The sequence below is a fragment of the Oryx dammah genome, unplaced genomic scaffold, assembly GCF_014754425.2.
Source record: "Oryx dammah isolate SB20612 unplaced genomic scaffold, SCBI_Odam_1.1 HiC_scaffold_13, whole genome shotgun sequence".
NCBI classification, from domain to species: domain Eukaryota; kingdom Metazoa; phylum Chordata; class Mammalia; order Artiodactyla; family Bovidae; genus Oryx; species Oryx dammah.
In genome coordinates this window covers 11,111,981-11,135,591 of record NW_024070197.1, presented here as the reverse complement: position 1 = coordinate 11,135,591, position 23,611 = coordinate 11,111,981, and the positions used below count along the sequence as shown (strand labels likewise).

At 49.6% G+C, this 23,611-nt stretch overlaps 2 protein-coding genes across 4 annotated transcripts in view; both read left to right on the top strand.

Moving 5' to 3' along the window:
• C5AR2 (complement component 5a receptor 2) overlaps positions 1-13,668 on the top strand; it is a 30,456-nt gene extending 16,788 nt beyond the window's left edge. The window contains exons 2-3 of one of the 3 annotated variants that reach the window (XM_040252438.1): positions 4,584-4,772; positions 8,467-13,654. In XM_040252438.1, coding sequence (XP_040108372.1) covers positions 8,482-9,495 — 1,014 coding nt within the window. In that variant the 5' untranslated portion in view covers positions 4,584-4,772; positions 8,467-8,481 and the 3' untranslated portion in view covers positions 9,496-13,654. Of the gene's footprint in view, positions 1-4,583; positions 4,773-5,296; positions 5,707-5,987; positions 6,615-8,466 lie in introns of those variants that run through there. The other 2 variants (XM_040252439.1, XM_040252440.1) reach the window with 2 other exon arrangements.
• DHX34 (DExH-box helicase 34) overlaps positions 12,971-23,611 on the top strand; it is a 28,334-nt gene continuing 17,693 nt past the window's right edge. The window contains 6 exon segments of the mRNA XM_040252436.1: positions 12,971-13,052; positions 16,007-16,996; positions 17,959-18,270; positions 19,944-20,198; positions 22,610-22,624; positions 22,626-22,713. Coding sequence (XP_040108370.1) covers positions 16,292-16,996; positions 17,959-18,270; positions 19,944-20,198; positions 22,610-22,624; positions 22,626-22,713 — 1,375 coding nt within the window. The 5' untranslated portion in view covers positions 12,971-13,052; positions 16,007-16,291.

Here is a 23,611-nt window from a genome sequence, read left to right as displayed (position 1 = left end):
AGAGATCCCTTCTACCTGGATAGCCCACTTGCCTCCTTCCGCCTTCCTCCCAGCCATTTGGGCCCCTCCTTGGCTTGTTCCAGGTGAGCTGGTTAACCTCTCACTTTCAGCATAATCTTTCTCTGCCTCTTCTACAGACTTTCTTCTGCCCTTAAATGTTGGCTTTCTAGAGTTCTCTTGAACACGTGTCTTCCTTTTGTGATGTCATCCAGTACCTTCCCAGCTCTCTTGCTCTCTTTAGGGTCTGGCCTCTACACCTACCTCACTCAAAATGATCTCAGTGTCTTCTCCCAGACTTCCCCTTCCCTTCTCATACCCTACTCAAGAGCTTGCCCCCACGGTCCATATAGTCACCCAAGCCTCAGTTGGGACCCACTCTGGAAGCCACCCTCTTCCCATTCCACATCTTTCCTGGTTCAAGCCCTCCATCCTCTCCCACTTGGGTCCTTGCCTTTTCTCCTGCCTGGTCTCTCGCTGCCTGGTCTGTTTTTAAAAGACCACCCCTGTTGCTGTTCTACCTTCCTTCAGGGTGCAGCCTCCTCCAGGAAGCCCTCCCTGACTTCTTCCTCCCATCTCCCCATCCCTGTACTCCATCCCTGTTCCTGGCCACCCTCAGGCTTTCCTAGGTTGGGGGAATAAGCTGTAGGCAGTGGGGTCTTTTCCTTCACCCTGATTTGGAGAGGAGTTGCTTCTCAGAACCTGGGCCTCACAGTGGTCTTCTAGAAACACTTGGATACCAACATGTGGGATCCAAGTGGCTTTTCTAAGGCCTGGTGTTGATCAGCGCTGCCCAGGAGGGAAGTGGATTGATGGGCTAGGCGATTGCGAAATCGGGAGCCCAAGGAATCTGCTGGGTCAACAAGTACCAAAGAGGAAGTGGTGGGGAAAGGAAGTGGATGATGGGTTTGGCCGAGCTGGGAGGGCAGAGCTCCCAAACCCCCCGCATCTGGGCCACATGACCTTCTCAATTACCCCATCTCCAACCTCCAGGATGGTCTTACTTCAGATTCGTGTTGTCTGAAAGGAATGTGACGTGAACCACGCACATAATTTTAGATTTTTTTCAGCAACCAAGCAAGAGAGATGCAAAGAGAAGCAAAACGAATCAGGTAAAATAATTGAATGTTATGTTTTGCTGAACCGAATGAATATATTTCAAGTACTGTCATTTCAAAATATGATCAGTACAAAAAGTTATTGAGAGAGTTCACATTCTTGATTTTTCTTCACACCAAGTCTTTGAAATCTGGTATGTAGCTTTCACTCACAGCACCTCTCATTTCAGATCCACCTCATTTAAAATGCTCAGCGGTCTCATGCAGCCAGTGGCTACTGTATTGGACAGCTCAGGGCTATATAATTCCTTGATTAATGTTCAGATCATCTACAAAAATTTAACATCTAACTGCTGGAGTTTGTACTTCTAACATGTGAAGATTCTGGCGTGACATTCTAGAATCCTGTGATTCAAATAGTGTGTGGGTAACATTGTAGGATCCCCTTGGGTCAAGTAGCCTGTGATTCCAACGTTCTGAGAGTCTGTGATTTCAACAATTTAGGCTTCAAAGTCTTTGACCTAGCTCAGCCATCAGCAGATTCCAGCCTGTGGACCAAATCCTGCCCGTTGCTTGTTTTTGTGAATAAAGTTTTATTGGAACACAGCCATGCCCTTCAGTCTGTGGCCACCTTCAGAGAGTATGAATGGCCTCTTGACCAGCAAAAGCTAACATCCTTACTCTCAGTTCCCTCACCAAAAATTTACTCTTGAGCTAGAAATTCAGATTCTAAGCTGGATGGTGATTTTTACAGCTGCTTGTTTTGTCGTACTTTTCACTTCACACGTTACAGACACTCTTTTTCACGCATCAGATATCTTGTAATAATATATATTATTCAAAAGAGACTGGTTTCCCCATCTGGGCCACTCACCCTCTTGGGCTTCTGGAATTCTATTAGCCCCTGGTGTGGTGGTTTAGTCGCTAAGTTATGTCTGATTCTTGTGACTCTATGGACTGTAGCCCCCGGGGCTCTTCTGTCCCTGGGATTCTCCAGGCAAGAATACTGCCGTGGTTTCCATTTCCTTCTCCAGGGGATCTAATGGGCCTGGGGATTGAACCCTGGCCTTCTGCATTTTACAGGTGGATTCTTTACCGACTGAAGCACTAGAGAAGTCCCATTAGGCTGAACTTTATGAAATTACCAGACTTCATCCTGTTTTGGGGTGAGGGGGTATAACAGCTTATTATTTTTAAAAAATTGTGTGATATGCATAATGTCAAACTCACCATTAGTAACATTTAGTACATCTGCAATGTTGTGCAACTCTGATTATTTTTAACTAGTACTATTTATAACAGATTATTATATGTAACTAGTTCCAGAACACTTTCTTTAAAAAAAAAACACATTTTATTTTTAAAATTTAATATTTTATATATATATGCCATACTGTGCAACATGTGGGATCTTGTTCCCTGACCAGGGATTGAACTCACGACCCCTGCATGGGGAGCATGGAGTCTAAATCCCTGGACCACCAGGGAAGTCCGTCTAGAACATTTTCATCACCCCCAAAGGAAGAACCCATTAAGCAGTAACTTTCCATTCACACCCCCCTCTTCCCCTCAGGTTCTGGCCATCACTAATCTGCTTTCTGTTGCCAGATTTGCCAGACTTCAACCTATTATGACTCACAAAAAATGACAAATTTCATATGGGTGAATTGAGCAAACTTCTAGAGGGCTTCCCAAGTGGTGTTAATGGTAAAGAATCTGCCGCACAACACAGGAGACTTAAGAGATGAGGGTTCCAACCTTGGGTCAGGAAGATCCCCTGGAGGAGGGCATGGCAACCCACTACAGTATTCGCGCCTGGAAAATTCAATGGGCAGATGAGCCTGGCAAGCTACAGTCCATGGGGCCCCAAATAATCAGACTTCTAAGATGTCCTCATTGTATCCAGTGTTGAGGGGCCGATACTCAGCATCTCATAGGGCGTCTATAAAAGGAACCCCACTCCCTAAATGACCCCCAACTTTTCATAACATCTGTGTCCCTGTCTCCATTCACAGCATCCCCCGGCTCCCCAGATAAGAACTTCCAGCTCCAGAAACAGCGGCAAACCTTAGCTTCCTAGAATCCGAGAAACAGTTGCCTGGGACTCGGTGATCAAGCAGTTTAAGTGATCTGAGAAATACATTCTGTAACCTCAAGATCAGAGGAGGTTTGAGCTCATAAAGGACAGTGTCCCCTCCCATACCTGCCCCCACCCTCTGGGACTTCTCCCATGTTACTTTTCCCACGGGGGGGCTTAGGGCTGGCGGGATGTTGGGGACGAAGGTAGTGGGAGGGAGTGGTCTGGGTCAGGCTCAGCCAAGACTAGGTCGCCCAGAGACACCCCTGCTCACACTGAGAGTTACTATCTCTTGACCCCAAAACAACTTCCGCTACCAATGAGAGTTTCTTCTCGAAACAACAACAAAAGAAATGTATAAATATATCCCCTCAACCTCTGAAGCACGCACACAGTGGCGCAAACACCAAAACCACTGAATAAAGGATTCTGAGTCTGGAATAAGGGTCACTTCCTCTTGCTAAGCCTTTCTCCCTAAAATGTAGCTTTTAAGAATTGATAACATATGCTTTTTATTGTTCCTAATTTAACAAATGTGTACACGGCATCTCCTGTGTGCCAGGCGCTATTGTGCGTGTATATTTTAAATCTCTTCATCCATTTAATGTTCATAGCTAAAATGTCCATTTCACAGATGAGGAAGTTGAGGCTCAGAAGGGTTGAGGCCCAAGAAGCTTGTCAATGGGGAACCTAGAATATGTATCCTATTGCTCTGGCTCTCAAATCCATGTTCTCAGACTCTACGCTAGGCTGGGAGAGAGGTTAGGAACCACTACGCTCAAAATCTTCCCATTTTATTTATTATTATTATTTGTTAAGCTTTTGGCCAAGTTGTGCAGCTTGCAGGATCTTAGACTCCTGACCCAGGATCGAACCTCAAACCTCGGATGTGAAAGCGCAGTATTCTAACCGTTGAACCACCAGGTATGTCCCCCAAATCTTCCCATTTTAAAAAGAGAAAACCGAGGCCCACAGAGCGGATAGGACTTGTTTGTGTTTTATCTGCCTCTGACGCCTCTGGCCCTGTGCTGGGCACCCTTGGCCTTTTGCTGAAGGCTGTGACCTCGAGCTGTCTCCCTCAGAACGTGGGAGGCGGGAGGTATACTGGTCTTCAAGGCTCTGCAAAGGGCAGAGGGGAGGGGAGGGGCTGAGTTGGAGTCCGGGAGTGGGTGGGGGTAGTGGGCTGTGGGGACTTGGTGGGGAAGACCTCAGAGGGCCCTGCTGGGACAGCGAGTCTAGGCCAAGACCCCCAGACCCCAAAGGTCAAGCCACATGTAGATCTGGCTTCCAGGAAGCTGGTGACATGGAGATTGGTGCTGGGGACACTGGGTCAGCTCCCACCCACCTTTGCCCGCTGCCTGGTAATTTTGGGATGTGTGAGTCATGGGGAGAATCCAGGACAGAAGCTAGCGGCAGTTGGAAAAGGCCAATCCTGTTTTTCCCTGCTTAAGAGCATCGGCTGGGACCTGTGAGGTGACAGTGCCCGGTGGAGTCCCCTAGGAGCTCCGGGAACCAGCTTGCAGGAATTCACTAGCTGCCAGAGGCGGCGGGGAGAGACTTCAGAAGGTCTTGGCTGTCAGCCTGGATCTTGTCCCCTGCCGTGGCATCTGGCCCAACTGGGGACCGTTCCTCAAGAGACGGTAAGGAGGGAGGGAAGAAGGGAGGGGGCATTTTCCCAGTCCTGGTTATATAGACTCATTATTTTCAGCATCTGGGAAGCAGAACTAGAATTTCAGGAGTGGAGTCTTAATACCATCACGGTGGAATCCGCATCAGAATCCCAGACTCTTGGAATTTACTCGAGCAGGTCCACAGAAAGCTGCTGTTGAGGGGTCCCCATATATTAATATTATCACACTCAGGTGAGCTTCCTGAGCTCAGGAACATTATCATACTCAGGTAGCTCATTTGGTAAAAAATCCTCCTGCAATGCAGGAGACCCCAGTTTGATTTCTGGGCTGGGAGGATCCCCTGGAGAAGAGTTAGGCTACCCACTCCAGTGTTCTTGTCTGGAGAATCGCCATGGACAGAGGAGCCTGGCAGCTGCAGTCCATGGGGTCGCAAAGAAATGGACGTGACTGAGTGACTAAGCACACAAGCACACGCATAGGTATAAATATAGAAATATAATTTTTTTGGCGTATAAAATCAGAAGATAATAATGCCATCCATGATGCTCCTTAAATGTCCTTTAGTCTGTGGCTGGTTAATAAGCATGACACGCCCAGGGCTGGGGATTGATTTTGACCTTATTATGAAGAAATGAGTTGATTTGTGTCCAGATAGGGAAAGTAAATCTGAGACGGATTAAATGGAAAAGGTTAAGCAATGGCACCGGGAGTGTTTGGATTTCTGTTTAATGTGTTAAAAGGGAAATAGCATTGACTGAGTTGCTTACACAGGCAAAACTCAGATTTGAACCAGGAAGATCTGGGAAGGGTGGAGTCTCAGGGTGTCAGGAGAGGGTACACGTGGATCTGGGACGAAGTGGCCAACACACTTCTAACACTCATGGTGGACGCGCTCAGCTCTTCATGCCTATTAAGTTGATGAATTCTCCTAACACCCTCTAAGGTGAGTCTATTGTTCTCATTTTTGCAGACGGGGAAGCTGCAACACAGAGAGGTTGGGTGGTTTGCCCAAAGCCACACAGCTGGGGAGGGCTTTAATTTTTATTCTGTTGAAATGCAGATTCCGATTTGGTAGGTCTGGGGATGGGCCTGAGATTCTCTACTTCTTCTTCTTTTTGGCCGCGCTGTATAGCATATGTGGGATCTTAGTTCCCCAACCAGGGATTGAACTCTTGCCCCCTGCTGAAGAAGTGCGGAGTCTTAACCACTGGACCACACAGGGAAGTCCTGAGGGTTTGAATTTTTAAAGCCTGCACATGGCTTCATGTTAGAGATGAAAATAATATGAAAGCGAGGTGCTAAACTTCATACACACACACACACACACACACACACACACACAATGGCTCGGCCTTTTAGTAGCTACTTGGCATGGAGGAGGGGAAAGAGGAGGGGGAAGGGGAGTGCCCCAACTTCCCTTCTGCCCTTCCTGTTGTGTCAACTCCAGCTGATACCCTGCGGAGGGCCAGTCAGCCCAAAAGAGTCAGCAGAGAGCCGCAGGGTCAGGTCATTATGACATCATGCGGACGAGTCTATTTTCCACCTGAGCCCTTGATCTGTGCCACAAGCTTTACACGTATTGACTCTTCAAAGCCTCCCCAAACTGATGAGGTAGGCTCATCTCTGTGACTAGCTTCTCAGATGAGGAAACCCAGAGAGAGAGCCGGCCGAAACTGTGCACTCAGTCACAGAGGCCGGGTCCTGCTCAGGGTCACTGGCTGTCCGGCCTTCCAACTCTCCTGAACCTAAGACTTTTGGATGATGATGTTCTAGGGCCTGGAGTTTCAGAGTGGGACTAACTAACACAGTTTGAGATTCAGCTCTGTTACTTGTTTAGCTGAGCCGCCTTCGGTAAGTTCCTTAATTTCCCTCTGGCCTCAGTTTACTTGTTTGCAGAATGGGTCTAACAACGATGTGAAAACCAGAGGGTTGTTATAAGGACTAAATGATATAATATGTAAAGGGGCTTGGAGCAATGCCTGGCACAGAACACAAAGTACTCACTAGATGGTGCTTAATAATAATAATAATGAAAGGGGATTTCCTGATGGCTCAGATGGTAAAGAGTCTGCCTGCAACACGGGAGACCTGGGTTGTAGTAGTAGTTATGATTCGCATTCTATGGTAGACAATGTCATTTCTCTGCTCAGCACCTTCCCATGGCTCCCGTCCCATGCAGAATAAAAGTGAAGAGCTTACAGTGTCTACATAGGCACTGATACCTGTTTTTACCTCCCATCTATTCCACAGGAGATGGAGTTCTAACTGTACCATCATGTCCCCGCCTTAAGGCATCTGCACTGGTTCTTTCCTCTGCCTGGGATTCACTTCTCCCAGATCGCGACACAGCTCCCTCCCCACCTCCTTTCTTGTTGTCCAGTTCCTGTCTGACTCTTTTCGACCCCACGGACTGCAGCCCACCAGACTTTCTTATCCTTCACTATCTCCCAGAGTCTGTTCAAACTCATGTCCATTGAGTCGATGATGTCATCCAACCGTCCCATCCTCTGTTCCCCCACCCCCCACCTTCTCCTCCTGCCCTCCATCCCCTCCTTTCTGGTTTTGCTCAAATGTCACCTTTTCAGAGAGGCCTTCCTTGACCCCTCATTTAAAGTTCCACTATAAGGAATTTAAAAAATTCCTTGTAATGCAGGAGACCTGGGTTCGATCCCTGGGTTGAGAAGATCCCCTGAAGAAGGGAAAGGCAGCCCACTCCAGTATTCTTGCCTGGAGAATTCCATGGACAGAGGAGCCTGGCAGGCTACATGCCATCCATGGGGTCGCACTGAGTCAGACACGACTGAATGATTAACACTTTCACATTCATCTTGATGAATATTCAAGTTGCAATAGTTTAGATTCTAGAGTTCCAGTTTGCTAACTGGCTAGTGGTCAATGCTCTAGAGCTTCATTAGAGCCACTAGTCACGTGTAGCTATTTAAATCAATGAAAATGAAATAAGATAGAAAGTTTAGTTTCTCAGTCACCCTGGCTCCCATTTCAAATACTCGGTAGCCACATGTGGCTGGCAGTTACTGTACTGGACCACAGATATGGACTATTTCCATCAACATTGAAAGTTCGATTGGACAGGGCTGGTCTAGAATGCCAAGCAATAAATGGCTAGCTAGCTTAGTATTTTGGAATTCTAAGATTTTTAGCATGTTAGAATTCTAACATGGTAATATTCTAGAATTCCAAGATGTTAATAAGCTGGGGCTCTTACACTGTAACATTTTAGAATTCCAAGAGTCTAATGTGCTGGAGTTCTTGTTTTCTTATAGCTTTATTTATTTTGACTGTGTTCAGTCTTTGTTGCTATGCAGGTTTTTCTCTAGTTGCTGTGAGCAGGGGCTACTTTTCCGTTTTGGGCCCTGGCTTCTCATTGCAGTGGCTTCTCTTGTTGTAGATCACAGGCTCAGTAATTGTGGCTTCTGGGCTTTAGAGCACAGACAGGCTCAATAGTTGTGGAGCACGGGGTTAGTGGCATGTGAGATCTTCCCGGACCAGGGATCGAACCCGTGTCTCCTGCATTGGTAGGTGGATTTGTTACCACTGGGCCACCAGGGAGGCCCTGCACTGGAGTTCTAATGTCCTGTCCTGGTTTCCGAGATGCTAACGGACTGCGGTTCCTATCCACTAGGATTCCGAGGGCCTGACAGTTTTCGTCTCTGAGTTTTCACACCATTGCTCGCCTTTCCAGGTGTCTGCAGCCTGGATGGAGAACACTTCTCTCAGCAACGAGTATGGGGATTACGGCGACCTTCCGGATCTCCCGGTGGACTGCGCTGATGGCACCTGCATCTCCATTGACCTCCTCCATGCAACCCCACTCCTGCTGTATGGCGCCGTCTTCCTGGTGGGGGTGCCGGGCAATGCCATGATGGCCTGGGTGACCTGGAAAGAGGCCCGCCAGAGGGTCAGTGCCATCTGGTTCCTCCAACTGGCCGTAGCAGACCTGCTCTGCTGTTTGTCTCTCCCCATCCTGGCGGTGTCGGTCGCCCACAAGGGCCATTGGCTGTATGGGGCAGTGGGCTGCCGGACCCTGCCCTCTGTCATCCTGCTCTCCATGTATGCCAGCGTCCTCCTCCTGGCCACTCTCAGCATGGACCTTTGCCTGCTGGCCCTCAGGCCCATCTGGTGGGGGGCAGCTGGGCGGGCGTGCAGGGTGCGGGCAGCCTGTGGGACATGCTGGGGGCTGGCCCTGCTGCTCACTGTGCCCTCAGCCATCTACCGCCGGCTGCATCAGGAGCATTTCCCACACCGGCTGGAGTGTGTGGTGGACTACGGTGGCTCGACCGTGGCTGAAAACTCAGTGACGGCTACCCGCTTTATTTTTGGCTTCCTGGCGCCGCTGGTGGTCGTGGTCGTCTGCCACGGTGCCCTCCTGTGTCATGCTACCCGACGCCGCTGGCCACTGGGCCTGGCCGTCGTGGTGGGGTTTTTTGTCTGCTGGGCCCCCTACCACGCACTGGGATTGATACTCACCTTGGCGGCCCCACACTCCACCCTCCTGGCCCAGGCCCTGCGGGCTGAACCCTTGGTGGTGGGCCTGGCCCTTGCTCACAGCTGCCTCAATCCCATGCTTTTCCTCTATTTTGGGCAGGCTCAACTCCGCCAGTCTCTGCCAGCTGCATGTCGCTGGGCCCTGAAGGAGCCACAGAGCGAGGATGAAAGTATGGTCAGCAAGAAATCAACTAGCCACGACCTGGTCTCAGAGATGGAAGTGTAGGCTAGGGGGAAATCGGTTTCTATCCTCCTATCCCATTTTGCAAGACGGGCTTCAGGCATAGCCGGATCGAGGAGCTTAATGATATTGTCATTTGTTTTTATTCATTCAACAAATATTTGTTATGCCCCTGCCATGTACAGTGCAGATATAAAACATTTCCATCATTGTAGGAAGTTCTATTGGACAAGGTTGCTTTAGAATATCACTTGTGCAGATCTTTGAAATCACATAGTAGTGATACCTTCTTAACTCCAGGACAGCACTTTACACACAGTTTCTCCTTTAAGGTAATTCTTACAACAGCCCAGAGGTCATTTGCCCAAGATCACACACACAAGGAAATTATAGAGCTGAGATTGGATCCCATGTTTACCTGACTCTAGTATCCATGCTCTCGATCACTGAAAATTTCCTTCAATGCCTTCTTCAAATAGTACTCCCTCCAGGGAGGTCTCCCTGATTCAGTCCCCTCCCTGGGGAACAGAACATTCTGTTCTCCAAGTTTCTGGAACAAAAGTTCCCAGCTAACCTGTAAAATTTCCAAGGACAACATCTGGGCTAGTTTAACTTCTGTCTCGCCTCCACCCTTCCCTAACTTTAAAAAGAGCCAAACTACGTTTGTGTACAGAGTTTTATTCCAACTAGATTGTGAGCTACCCCAATGATGGGGATCTTTTTGTTGCTTTAAAAAAAAAATCCGATACAGGGACATGTCTTAGGTCAACAACACATATTTTATTTTTTGATATTTTATTCAGCATTCTCATGGAGAAGGGAATGGCAACCTACTCCAGTATTCTTACCTGGGAAATCCCACAGACAGAGGACAGAGGAGTCTGGCAGGCTACAGTTCATGAGGTCACAAGAGTTGGACATAATTTAAGAGACTAAACCACCAGAATTCTCATGCATGATCCAAAATTGCCTTATCAAGTGAATTCTGTCCAGGGACAAAAAATTGGAAGAAATCTTGCTGTTAATCCATTGGGGCCAGGTGCCATTTAGGAGTTCTTTGTACATTAGTAAATAGTCTTTTGTATTTTTTGAAATTTGGTTTCCTTTCTTAGTGCATCAGTGTTACTTCTTGTTAAAAAGAATCAATTTCATGAAAGCTTTTAGAGTCTTTCTGAGCAATTGTCCATAGAAGTCCTTTGATCATGAGAAATAGCCTTGCTTTTGGTTTGTTGTAACTTCCTCCTTTGGTTCTCAAGTTTGTTCTTTGGTTTTTGTTTATTTTTAGCATGAATGTATCAAGTTCTTTAGGTTTCCAATTAGAAGGTTTCCCAAGAACTAGTTTCACGTTTTCTATTCAATCCTTAGCATTGGTAGTTTGTTATTTTCTTCCTAACTTCATATTTGTTGTTTGCTTTCTCCCATTTTCATTAAAAAAATTGTAGTTCTCTTTTGTACATTTTAAGCAGATGTTAGTCAATTTCTTCCCCTTCTTCTTTTGATAATGACACAAGAATTGGCCCCTCGATGTTCTAATTGCTTCCTAAGGATTCAATAGTTACATACATCTTACTGCTTGACATCTCAACTCATTGTAGAATACATAACTTAATATGCTCAAAATAGAAGTATGGATTTTCTCTTTCAGCCATCCTCCTGCGTCTTTTCCATCCCAGTTGATGGCAACTCTATTTCCAGGCACTCAGGCCAAGAACTTTGGGCCACCTCCGTTTCTCTCATATTCACAGTCCATGACCAATTTATCAGCCAATCCTTGCAGATTCTATCTTAAAGTATCAATCTTCTCCACCATCATCCTGGTCCAGCCATCTGTTGTGGCAGCCTCTCCCTTGGTCCCCTCTTCTTATCTTGAATCACTGTAGGCTGTTCCCCACATGGGAGCCAGAGGACTCTGTTAAAATCTAAGTCACATGGAACTCTGCCCATGGATTCTACCTCACTCAGATTGGAAGCCAAAGTCCACACTTCTATCCTCCTCCTCTCTCCCACCTCATTCCCTACTGTTTTCCAACCTTCATCCAACTACACAAGCCTGCTTGCTGACCCTTGAACCCTCCAAGTTATGTGGTCATCTCAGTCTTTGCCTCTGTTTCTTCCTCTACCTTGAATGCTCTGGCCAAGGGATCCCCATGGCTTGCAACACTGTTTTTAGCTCTTTGCCTAAATGTTACTTTCTGGGAGATGTCTTCTCTGATTGTCACTGGACCAAATAGCAGCACTCCTGTCCCTTCCCTTTGTTTTACTCCATAGAAAATGCAGTTCTGCTTGACATTCTATATATTTATTTTAATCTATGTGTCTGTCTCCCTCACCAAAATATAAACTCCTTTGTTTTGTTCATTTCTGTACCCCAGTACCTAGAACTGATTCTACAAATGAAAGCTGTACCTTCTTAACCAAGACGCTATCCAAAGGAAAAAAGAGAATGATGGGAAGGATATAAAAAATGAAAGATTTGGTTGGGAAGATCCCCTGGAGAAGGAAATGGCAACCCACTCCAGTATTCTTGCCTGGAGAATCCCATGGAGGGAGGAGCCTGGTAGGCTACAATTCACGGGTCGCAAAGAGTTGGACACGACTGAGCTACTTAACTAACATTTATCAAGCGCCTATATGTATAATAGTGAAAAAAGTTTACCTTATGTATGTATACTTTTGCATTCGTTTTTCTCAACAATCTTGAAAAGTAGGCATTATCTTCGTTTTATAAATAGGGAAACTGCGGCTCAGTGCCACAATGACTGACCCATCTAGGACTAAAGAGGAGTCACTTTTCTCCTTCAAGTAGTCATTCATTCAACATTCACCGACTATCTAATCCCTGTGTTTGTCTCTGGAGAACCTAAGACCTTCAAGACAGAAAGCTTGGAAGCTGAATTGTATTATTCATTAATGAGTTGATAGGGTGAATTATACATCAATAGATTACATTAATGATTGTGAATTGTAATACATCAATGTAAAGACCCTGATGCTGGGAAAGATTGAAGGCAGGAGAAGGGGACGACAGAGGACGAGATGGTTGGCTGGCATCACTGACTCGATGGACATGAGTTTGAGCAAGCTCCGGGAGTTGGTGATGGACAGGGAAGACTGCCGTGCTGCAGTCCATGGGTCGCAAAGAGTAGGACACGACTGAGCGACTGAACGGAACTGAACACATCAATGTATAATAATTAATACATTAATAATATGAATTATAACAACTAAATCACGGGGGGGTGTTTTGACAGTGTCTGGGCTCAGGCCAGCGTCCTAATTTGGCTAAATCCCGACGTCCGGGCGACCCACGGACACAATTAGCTGTTCAGAGGCAGGATAGACCAATTCTCCACCATCACGCCTCCACTGGCCCCCAGAGGGCGCAGCGTCACCCGAAGCTCCGCCCAAAGCGAGGCGGGACCTGATCATTCTGTACGCAGGCGCATAGTGAGCCTTGGGCGCTCGCAGCTGCCCATTGGTTCCTCTGTCCGCCGTGGGGGCTGGGCTGGGCCGAGAGAATGGCGTGCGCAGGCGCAGGACAGGCTTCGGCCGCGTGAGCTTCCTGGAGACCGGAAGTTGAGGTGATCCCGGCCGTTAGCGAGGTGAGGGGGGCGGGGCGGCTGCGTGGGGCGGGGGTGGCGGCGACTGGAGCCCGATCGGGATCGGGGACAGCTTGGGAGCGGGCTGACGGGAACGGGGAGACCCCGAGATGAGGCAAGGTGTTGGAGGAAGCCGAGCAGCCGGGAGAAGCAGATGGAGATGGAGCTTGAGCGTTGCTAAGAGAACTGAGGGTCAGAGAGGTTGAAAGAAATGGAGGCACAAAAAGGAGTTTCGAGAAACTGAGGGACTGAGAGACGGGGAGGTTGAGAGAGGAGAGAAGCTGAAAACTGGAGAGATGGAGGGCGAGAGACTAATGGATCCGATGGAGAGAGGCTCGCAGGGTCCATGAGAGAAGTGTGATCGCCGTGAACTTGGGAAATGTCAAGAAAGTAGAACGATGAGAGTAGAAACTAGGGTTTTGAGAAAAGTGTACATATGTGTGTGTATGATGTATACGCATATATATGGGTGATGTAGAGTAGTGCCTGATAGGTGTCAGCCCTAGGTAAATGGTGGCTATTATTAGAGCTTCAAACTAGGTGACAAATTTTTAGATGGAGAAATGAAGAGTCAGTGATGGAGAGAGAAGAAAACGGAGAGTCACACACAAAAAAAATTCAAACAGAATGAGAGATGAGAAACTGAAGAGGAGGAGTGGAGTCAAATGGAGAAAGACAGTTGGAGAGAAAATCAGAATGAAAAAAGAATCAGGGTGGGAGAGTATCAGAGAAATGAAAAGAGTTGGACCAGTCAAGGAGAGGGAAGAGAGGTAAAGGCGGTGAGCAAGATGGACCAGAATAAAAGACAAGAGACCTGAAGATGGAGAGCCAGAGAGGAGAGAGAGGGAAGTAGAGAAACATCTCTAAAAGCCTTGAGCCTAGGAAATACAGGCCAAGAGATGGTCAGAGGCACAGTAAGAGAGAAACTAGTCAAGCCAGGAAGTCCAAAAGATAGCCTACGACTAGACTCCTTGAGAGCCATAAGGATGCCCTCATTCTGGCCCACATACATACGTAAGGCAGTTAGCAGCCTGGGAGGAATGCTCCCCTCCATTTCATTGTCCCTGTCTTTTTCTGAGACTCACCAGCCCAGCATGGCAACAGCCTTTCAAAGCCTTTTCCTTTTTGTTCCTTCCTAGACAGAAATTCCCTCTGAAGGTGCTATGGCATTGCCCAGCCCACATGTTTACCAGGAAGTGGTAGGCACTCCCCACAAGGCTACTCTTTTATGGGTACAGCTCTGCCAGTCCACAGGTTCTTCAACTGGCTCTTACCTGGCTCTGATAAACCCTTACCTGGCTCTGATAACTCCCAGGGTTGGTCTGGGTCCCTCCGAGACTACAGAGATAGAACCTCTGAACTCTGTTCTGTGGTGCCCCTTAGAGACTGAAGGCTGGGTAGGAGAAAGCATTGCTAATAAACCAAGGCGAACTGTGGCCTTTTGAGTGTAAATTTCTTTCCAGGTTGTATGCCTGCGGTTCCTCTCACTGTTTTCTCTGTCAGTCATCATGGAGAGAAAGCACTGGGCTTGTATGTCAGTTGCTGCTTAGCTTCTTGGTGTCAGGCTAGGTAATAAACATTGCAGTGTTTTGAGATGGGAATTGGTCCCATTTTACAGATGAAGAAACCCTCAAAGGAGTTAATTTGCACGTGGACACATATCTGGTAAATGATAAAGCTGAGGCTGAAATTTAGATCTACCTGACTGTGAAGTCTTTTACCATGGAAGGCTCAGGCCCCTTTTGTCAATTTTTTTTTTCATTAAAACTTTTTTCTGTTTTGGCCATGCTACACGGCATGTGGGATTTTTAGTTCCCGGGTCAGGAATCGGACCTGTGCTCCCTGCATTGGAAGCATGGAGGCTCAACCACTTGACTGCCGGGGAAGTCCCTTAGGACCCTTTGAAAATCATAAACTCCTTTAAGACTCTGAATGGTGGGCTTCGCTCCAGAAAATAGCATATACAAGGGGATGTGCTTCATTAGTTAGGAGTTACGCAGCTAAGAGAAACCAGGCCTTAAGCAAAAAGACATTTTCTTGTGTAGCGGTGAAATGGACTTTTGGAAGGAACTCAAGCACTGAATGGTGTTGCCAAACTTCTCTCCTGTCCCTCTTCCACTTCCCTCCTTGTGGCTGCTTGGTGACCATCCTTGTGTGTGCCTCCTTTTGCCCACATGCAGTCTTTTCTGTAGGAAAGATTTCTAGGAAAAGACTATTTAAGACCTGCTACAAACAGCTCCCTGCTTATATCATCCTTGCTTAGCCAACAGTAGATAAACTTTTCTGTCCTAGCAGCCTAGTGTAAATTCCCGGGAAAGGCCCTGACTGTCTCTCCTTGGGTCGTGTGTCTACTCCTCAGACCAGTCACTGGTTAAAGGGGGAGTAGGGTACCATGATTGGCCAGGCCTTTGTCACTTGCCCAACCAATGGAAGTTCTCAGATTTATAGGCAGTGGAAATCATGTGGATTTCCAAGAAGGGCTACTCTCCCAAGGAAAGTGCATTCGTTTTTCAAAAAGAAGAAAAGCGGGCAGTGCCAGGCAGGCAAGAACAAACCATGCAACACTTGCAAAATCAAGCACTGAATTCCAAAGGGTTTCCGGGGATCCTGAAACTCAGTAGACCACACCTCTCTCGTGTTATGGTGTCTCATGACCAAGTTCTGCTGTTGACTGGCCATGTGACCAACATTCCTTCAGGTCCAAAATCCCCTTCCTGGGGATCCTTCCCTGACTGCCAAGCATGGTCAAGGAAGGCTCCTGCAGCCCCCAGGCTTCCTTTCTTGCTGCCCCCATCTCTGGTTTGTCAAGAGTCTGGTGGCAGGACCCCCTGTGGGCACTCAGTGTGGTCTTACCCATTGTTGTCCCTTCCCCTAGTCCAGTGCTTGCAAAACAGCAGGCTGTCAGTAAATGTGTCTAATAAATGACTGTCTTCTGTTTTTTTCCCGCAAACATCCAGGGCCTGCAGCCCCAGGATGAACTTGTGTCCATCCCAGAGGTCACCACAGGAATCGTGAGGTGCCCTGTGCGTCACCAGCCTGACCCAGGCCGCAGGCCATTTGCTCTGCCAACACCTGTGTCGATCCTGTAGCACCACTGAAGAGGAGATTAGCTCTTATAGGAGAAAGTGCTGCCTTGCAGGCACGGGCCTCTCACTGCAGGAAGTGGGGAATGTCCGAGAATATTTGGTCCAGGGGCTCAGAACTGAGGCCAGTTTTGTGACAGCCGTGGGACTGGCCACGGCATGCCACCTCCCAGAACAAGGGAGGGCAGGGGTCCCCGGGACCGACCCTGGGCTTCCAGTCCTGAAGCGGCCCCGGAGAAATGGGACTGGAATCGTCCCGAGACACGGCGCCTCTTCGAGGATGCCTTCTTCGGCGATGAGGATTATATCCGGCAGGGTTCCGAGGAGTGTCAGAAGTTTTGGACGTTCTTTGAACGCTTGCAGAGGTTCCAGAATCTCAAGACCACCAGGAAGGAGGAGAAAGATGCCAGGCAGCCCAAGCACAGCCATCCAGCACTGGCCGACCTGCCTCGCGCCTATGACCCTCGCTACCGCATCAACCTCTCCGTCCTCGGCCCGGACGCTAGGGACTCTCGGGGGCCGGGTGGGCGCCTGCCCCGGGAGAGAGTGTCCGAGTTCCGCCGAGCCCTGTTGCACTACCTGGACTTCTGCCAGAAGCAGGCGTTTGGGCGACTGGCCAAACTGCAGCGGGAGCGGGCGGCGCTGCCCATTGCCCAGTATGGGCACCGCATCCTGCAGACGCTGAAGGAGCATCAGGTGGTGGTGGTGGCGGGTGACACGGGCTGCGGCAAGTCCACCCAGGTGCCCCAGTACCTACTGGCAGCCGGCTGCAGCCACGTGGCCTGCACCCAGCCCCGGCGAATCGCCTGCATCTCGCTGGCCAAGCGCGTTGCCTTCGAGAGCCTCAGTCAGTATGGCTCACAGGTAAGCGGGGTAGAACAGGCTTCCAGGTTTTGTCGCGTAACCTCACAGAATAAGTTAATATCAATGAAGTTATGAACACACTACCCTTTTACCTAGCAATACATCTAGAAATTTCTTTATAGATTGGCCTGGGTATGGTCCAAATGACAAAGGTGCTAACAGTAGCCAGTTTAGTACTGTAAAAAAAAATGGAAATGCCTAAATGTTTATCAGTCTTTCTCTAGGCAGTCAGAAAAAAGAGAATGGGGATGTTTCTTACTAATGATGTCTAGGGTTCTAATCCTGGCTCGACCACTTAAAAATTGTTATTGAGACTTCCCTGGCAGTCCAGTGGTTCAGAATCCACCTTCCAATGCAGGGGACTTGGGTTCTATCCCTGTTTGGGGAACTAAGATCCCACATGCTATGGGGCAACTAAGCCTAAGTGCCCTGACGAGAGAAACACATCTGAAATCGATGTGTGTATGATGTGAGGTAGGGGTTAAGATATGTTTCCTCTCAATAACATTTTTTAGCCTGTTTGCTTTGGATGACTAGCTTCAGCTTCTCCATCTGTGAGATGAGGGTAATAATAGTGCTTACGTTGTGTGGTAGTTGTGAGGATGAAATGACTTGATATACATAAAGGTTTAAAGTAGTTCCTGGTCCATAGAAGGGACTTGGAGAAAGGTTAGTCATTACTGTTGTAATTAATTAGTATCATACATCAGGCTCCGTGCCAAGTACTTTTATGTGCGTTAGCCCATGTAATTCTCAGGGCATCTAGAAGGAAAAAATATGTCTCCAGGATGGAATTGCCCAAAGTTGGCAGTACTGAGTGGCAGAGGGGACATTCGAACCCAAGCCTGTTGGTCTCCAGGCTCTAACGTGGGACACTCAGGTTTTCGATATGGGGAGGGTCAGGGGCTACGGGACAGGCCCAGGGTCCTCTCTGACCACCCCCTCCCACCCCCCACCCCCAGGTCGGCTACCAGATCCGTTTCGAGAGCACGCGCTCAGCGGCCACGAAGATCGTGTTCCTGACGGTGGGGCTGCTCCTCCGGCAGATGCAGCGGGAGCCCAACCTGCCCCAGTACCAGGTCCTGATCGTGGACGAGGTGCACGAGCGGCACCTCCACAACGACTTCCTCCTGGGGGTCCTCCAGCGCCTGCTGCCCCAGCGGCCCGACCTCAAGGTTGTCCTCATGTCGGCCACCATCAACATTTCGCTCTTCTCCAGCTACTTCGGCAACGCCCCCGTGGTGCAGGTGCCGGGCCGGCTCTTCCCCATCACGGTCAGTGCAGCCCACGCCTCCCGCCGCCCCCCACTCCAGCCCCCAACCCCCAGACTCCCTACCCGGTCCCTAGCCAACCTGGACTTGTCACTTCTCTTCTCTCCTCTGTTCCCCATCTCTTTAATGACCTTCTCCCTCTCTTTTTGAAGTTTGTCTGTACTTATTGTTTGGCTGCTGCACTGTTGAGCATTGCATGAGCTTCTCATTGTGGGGCTTCTCTTGTTGCGGAGCACAGGCTCTGCAGCTTGGACTCAGTAGCTGCGGCACATGGACTTAGTGGCTCCGTGGCACGCGGGATCATCCCAGACCAGGGACTGAACCCACGTCCCCTGCATTGGCAGGCAGATTTTATCCACTATGCCACCAGGGAAGTCCTCTCTCTCTCTTTTTTAAAGCTGCTATTTTCTGGGCATTTGCAGTGTCCTGGGGAGAGTGCTAAGTTCTTATTAGAGGAGAGCCCAAAATTTAAAGGCACAAGTAACACAGACATTTTTCTTATCTAACAGAATAGAACCAGCTGGTCCAGGCTGGTCCAGGTTGATGGGCAATTCTGTTGCACGTGGTCATTCAGGGACCCAAGCTCCTCCTTTCTCATCACTTTACCGTCTCACAGGGCAGGGTTTCTCGGACTCAGCACAGTTGATATTTTGGGCTGGATAATTCTTGGTTGTGCCCTACAGGGTGTTTATCAGCATCCCTCAGAACTGGCAGGGCCAGGACTTAAATCCTGCTCACAGATAGACGTGGCACCGAGCTGGGTAGCTTCTGTTTGCCCTTCCAGGTCTCCTGTGCCCTTCCCTACCTTCCTGTCTGCCCCAGCAGGCACTAACGGACCCCCTCCCACCGGCTTCTCCTTGGCCAGTGGGAAAGGAGAGGCTGCCCCCTCCCTCGAGGCCTGCGGTGGGCTGAGCCTTGCAGCTCTTTCCAGAACGCCTCTCCGCACAGTCCTCTCCTTTATGGTTTCATAACCACTCCTTCCTTTTGTTCTTTGGGGCCAAGGCTTGATAACAGCTCTGAGGCTCCTAGCGGCAGGAAATGCAGTGTTCTTGTGGTTTCTGGATCTCAGTGCCCATCAGTCTGTCTTCTAAGTAGTCATTAAAAACAGCGAGGGTGCTTTCAGAGAAGTGATGGTGAGGGTTTTAATTCCGACTCCACCCCTTAAAATTTTGTTATTGTTGGAGTTATACTCGAACTACAAAAGATTTATGTGTATCACAAGTGTACAGCTCAATTAATTTTCACAAATTAAATATCTCAACGGGGACGTTCCTGGCGGTCCAGTGGCTAAGACTCTGAGCTCCCAATGCTGGGGAGCCGTGTTCGATCCCTGGTCAGGGAACTAGATCTCACATGCTGCAGCTAAGACCTGGCACAGCCAAATAAATAAAAAAAATGTTTAGTTTTTAATCACAAGAAAAAATTTTTTTAAATACTTGAATGGAGCCAGTATCTAGGTTAAAAGGCATGAAACATTACCAGCACCCCGGAAACCTCCTAGTTACCTTGATACTTTATCCTTTTCTCACATCCTCTTCAAGCTGAATATTTGAGACAGTCTGTCCTCTCTCTGCTGCCTGGCTGGTCTGCATCCTCTCCATCACCCTGTAGCCCTCCCGCCCCCTTGTCACCTGGAGTGACCAGGTCTGCTCCTGCCTGGGGCCATCTCCTTGCAGGTCGTGTACCAGCCGCAGGAGGCCGAGCCGACCACGTCCAAGTCGGAGAAGCTGGACCCGAGGCCCTTCCTCAGGGTGCTGGAGGCCATCGACAATAAGTACCCACCCGAGGAGCGGGGCGACCTCCTGGTGTTCCTCAGCGGCATGGCGGAGATCAGCGCTGTGCTCGAGCCCGCCCAGACCTACGCCAGCCACACCCAGCGCTGGGTGGTGCTGCCGCTGCACAGCGCCCTCTCTGTGGCCGACCAGGACAAGGTGCGGAGTGCAGCCGGACGGAGTGGGGCAGGGGGTGGGGCAGGGGGTGTCTCGCTGCATAGCCCAGGAGGAGGGGCTGGGGCGGCTGACACAGGACTGAGGCCACCCCGCGACCCTGGGCTGTGGGCTGCAGAGAGGGGCAGCTCACATCGTTTAGCTCGATGCGTCAGGGTGAGCTTCCTGATGAGGTAGGGGGCACTGGAGCTGGGCTTTGGCAGACAGGAGAATTTTGAGCAGGAGAAGAGGAAGGAAGGCAGTCCAGGTTGGGGGAACTAGCTTGAGCAAAGGCCTGGACGGGGGAATCTGGGAGTCAGGTGTGGGGAAAGGTGAAGAGACTGCCTGCTTGGAATGGAGAGGTGCTGGGGGACAGGCCTCTGGGTCACTGTCAGTCTAACAAAGTACCCCAAGACCTAGCAGCATGGGCCCTGTTGCATTCATTGCCTCACGTGGTTTCCGTCCGTCAGGAATCTGGGAGGAGCTTAGCTGGATGGTTCTGGCTCAGGGTCCCTCAGGAGGTCGTGGTCAGGTGTCAGCTGGGGCTGCTGTCATCTGAAGGCTTGACTGGGGCTGGAGGATTCTCTTCTGAGATGGAGCACTCACTCACATGGCTGGCTGTTGGTTGGGGGGCCTTTCTAGGGGGCTACTTGGGAGTTCTCACAATGTGGTGGCCAGCTCTTCCCAAGAGACCAAAGTAGCAGCCACAGCATCTTTTATGACACAGCTGTGGAAATCACAAACCATCACCTCTGCCCTGTTCAGAGGAACAGTACCAGGTGAGGCTGTGAATCCCACGAGGTGAGACTGCCCCGGCCATCCTGGAGGCTGACTGCCATAATCACCTCCAGGAGAGTCCCTTCAGGTCACATGTCGTTTAGCAATTAAAGAAATAACCTTTGAGGGACCTCCCTGGTGGTCAGGTCCTGTGGTTAAGGCTCCATGCTTCCACTGCAGGGGACCCAGGTTCCACCCCTGGCTGGGGAACTAAGAGCTCACATGCTGTGGGGTGCAGCCATAAAGTTAAAAAACAAAACAAAACACAGCCAAAAAGTAAAAAAGAAGAATAAAGAAAAGGAAGAAATGACGTTTGAGCACCTCCTAGTGCTTCTCTTGCACCAGGGGCCCCCTTTGGGACACAGTGGGGGCTTCCCCTCAAGCTGCTGGTCTGCTGGGGGCTGGATGGGCATGTAATCAGCGATTCTACAAGTAGTAGAGGAAAGCCTCGGATACTCTGACAGCAGAGTCTTGGTGGATTCAGGAAAGGCTTCCTGGGGGAAGGGACTTTACAGATGGAGACCTGAGAAAGCCCCGTGCTGGTACGGGGCGGCAGAGAAACACGTGTTCCAGCTAAAGTGTGCAGAGCACTTGTTTTGTCCTGGGTGGTGTCTGAGCCACCCTGTCTGCTGGGTCCTGTGTCCCCATTTGACAGCTGTAGAAACTGAGGCATAGGCACTCAGGCAGTCACATGATTGGCAGGGCCAGGCTGTAGAACTCGGTATTCTGGTATCAGAGCCCACGCTCTGAACCGGCTGTTGGCAGACTTTCTGTGAAGAGGGCAGAACCTTCAGGTTTTATGGTCATATGGTCTTTGTCGCAGCTACCCTGCTGTTACAGCTAGAAAGCAGCTGTAGACTCACGAGGTGAGGCTGTACTCCATTACATTTGATCCACAGAAACAGGTCACAGGGTGGATTTGGCGCACAGGCTGTAGTTGCTGACTGCCACTCTTAACCACTGTGCCCGACTGTCTCTTGGGTCCATGAGAAGGGCTTGTGCAAAGGGCCTGGGGTGAGAGAAAGACAGGGCAGCTGGAAAGCTACGTGCAGAGTGGCTGGGTCCAGATTTTGAGCGGGGAGTCATGGGACCAGGGAGGTGGACAGGGTAGACCACCAGGGGCCTGGAAGACCCATGTAGGCCTGGACTTTGTCCTGAGGGCACATGGGATCTTGGGAGGGTTCTGAGCAAGGTGGCGGGCAGTTCTGTTTGCTTTAGCAGATCCCTCTGTTGGATGTGAAGGCTGGATGGCAGGGGTGAGACCAGAGACCAGGGAGGAAGCTGGAGCAGGATCTGGCTGGGAAAGGATAGGCATGGACCAGGGCAGGGGCTGTGGGTTTGGGGATATTCAAGGGGATCGGCTGTGGCTGGATGGGTGAGGAGAGATGAACACCCAAGATGGCCCAGGTTCTGGCCCCAGTGATGCAGTACATGAGATGGGGGCCCAGGGAGGAAAGGGTTTGGTAGAAGGTGCTTAGGCTGTTTGAGATGTATGACTGTGAGGTCCCATGGGAGGTCCAGGAGGCATCCAGGAGGCCCCTGGACACGGGGGTCAGTGAGTGCCACGTTAGGTGTGCAAAGAGCCTGGGTGGCGTAGGACAAAGACACGGCCCCAAGGCCACTTCTTGACTGTCCCCCAGGTATTCGACGTGGCCCCCCCCTGGAGTCCGGAAATGCATCCTCTCCACCAACATCGCTGAGACCTCGGTCACCATTGATGGGATCCGCTTCGTGGTGGATTCTGGTAAGAGTGCCCCCCTGGCTTCCCCCAGGACCTGGTGAGGTGTGGGCTTGGAGATGTGCACGTGTGGTGAGGGAGCTCCACTCAGAGGCAGGGGGGTGGTAGTGTTTAGGGCTGTGGAGAGTGGCGGTGTCTCAGTCTTGTCCAGGCTGTCCAAGCTTGCCCCTGCCTCAGGGCCTTTGCACTTACTGTTGCCTCTGCTGAGAGCTGTCTTTCCCCCAGATACCTACACGGCTTACTCCCTCACCTCATTTCAGGACCTGTGCAAATGTTTCCCCAGTAGAGAAGCCCCCCTTGTCCACGTTATCCCAGTGATCTCCTTTCACTGCCATCTCCCTTGTAAGGCTTTATTTTTCTTCATAGTGTGGGGCATTATATTTTATATCCCAGCTAGACTCTTTTCTGAAAAGTCAGCATAGCTTAGTGGTGAGGAGACACTGGAACCAGCCTGGCCAGGTATCTTGCTGGCTGTGTGACCAAGGTCTGACACTCTCAGTGGGTCATTTTATTCATTTGTAAATAATAATAAATAATAAAGTCATAACACCTCCTTCAGGTTGTGAGGATTAGAAGAGTTAATACACTTGGGGGCTGAGGCCAGTACCTGGCACAGGGTGAACAAATGCTCAGTAAATGTTAGCAGTTACCTTACTGTTTGAATCTGGTACCATCGATGAGAAAAGACAAGGAAATGGCAAACCACTCTGGTATCCTTGCCTGGAAAATGCCACAGACAGAGGACCCTGGTGGGCTTCAGTCCATGGCGTTGCAAAGAACTGGGCTTGAGTGAGCAACTAACACAGACATAATTTCATGTACTGTTAGAAAATGCTGTCTGTTAATCAATGACATGTCACTAATTTTAAGATGCATTCCATTTTGAGAGATAGAAAGTGTGAAA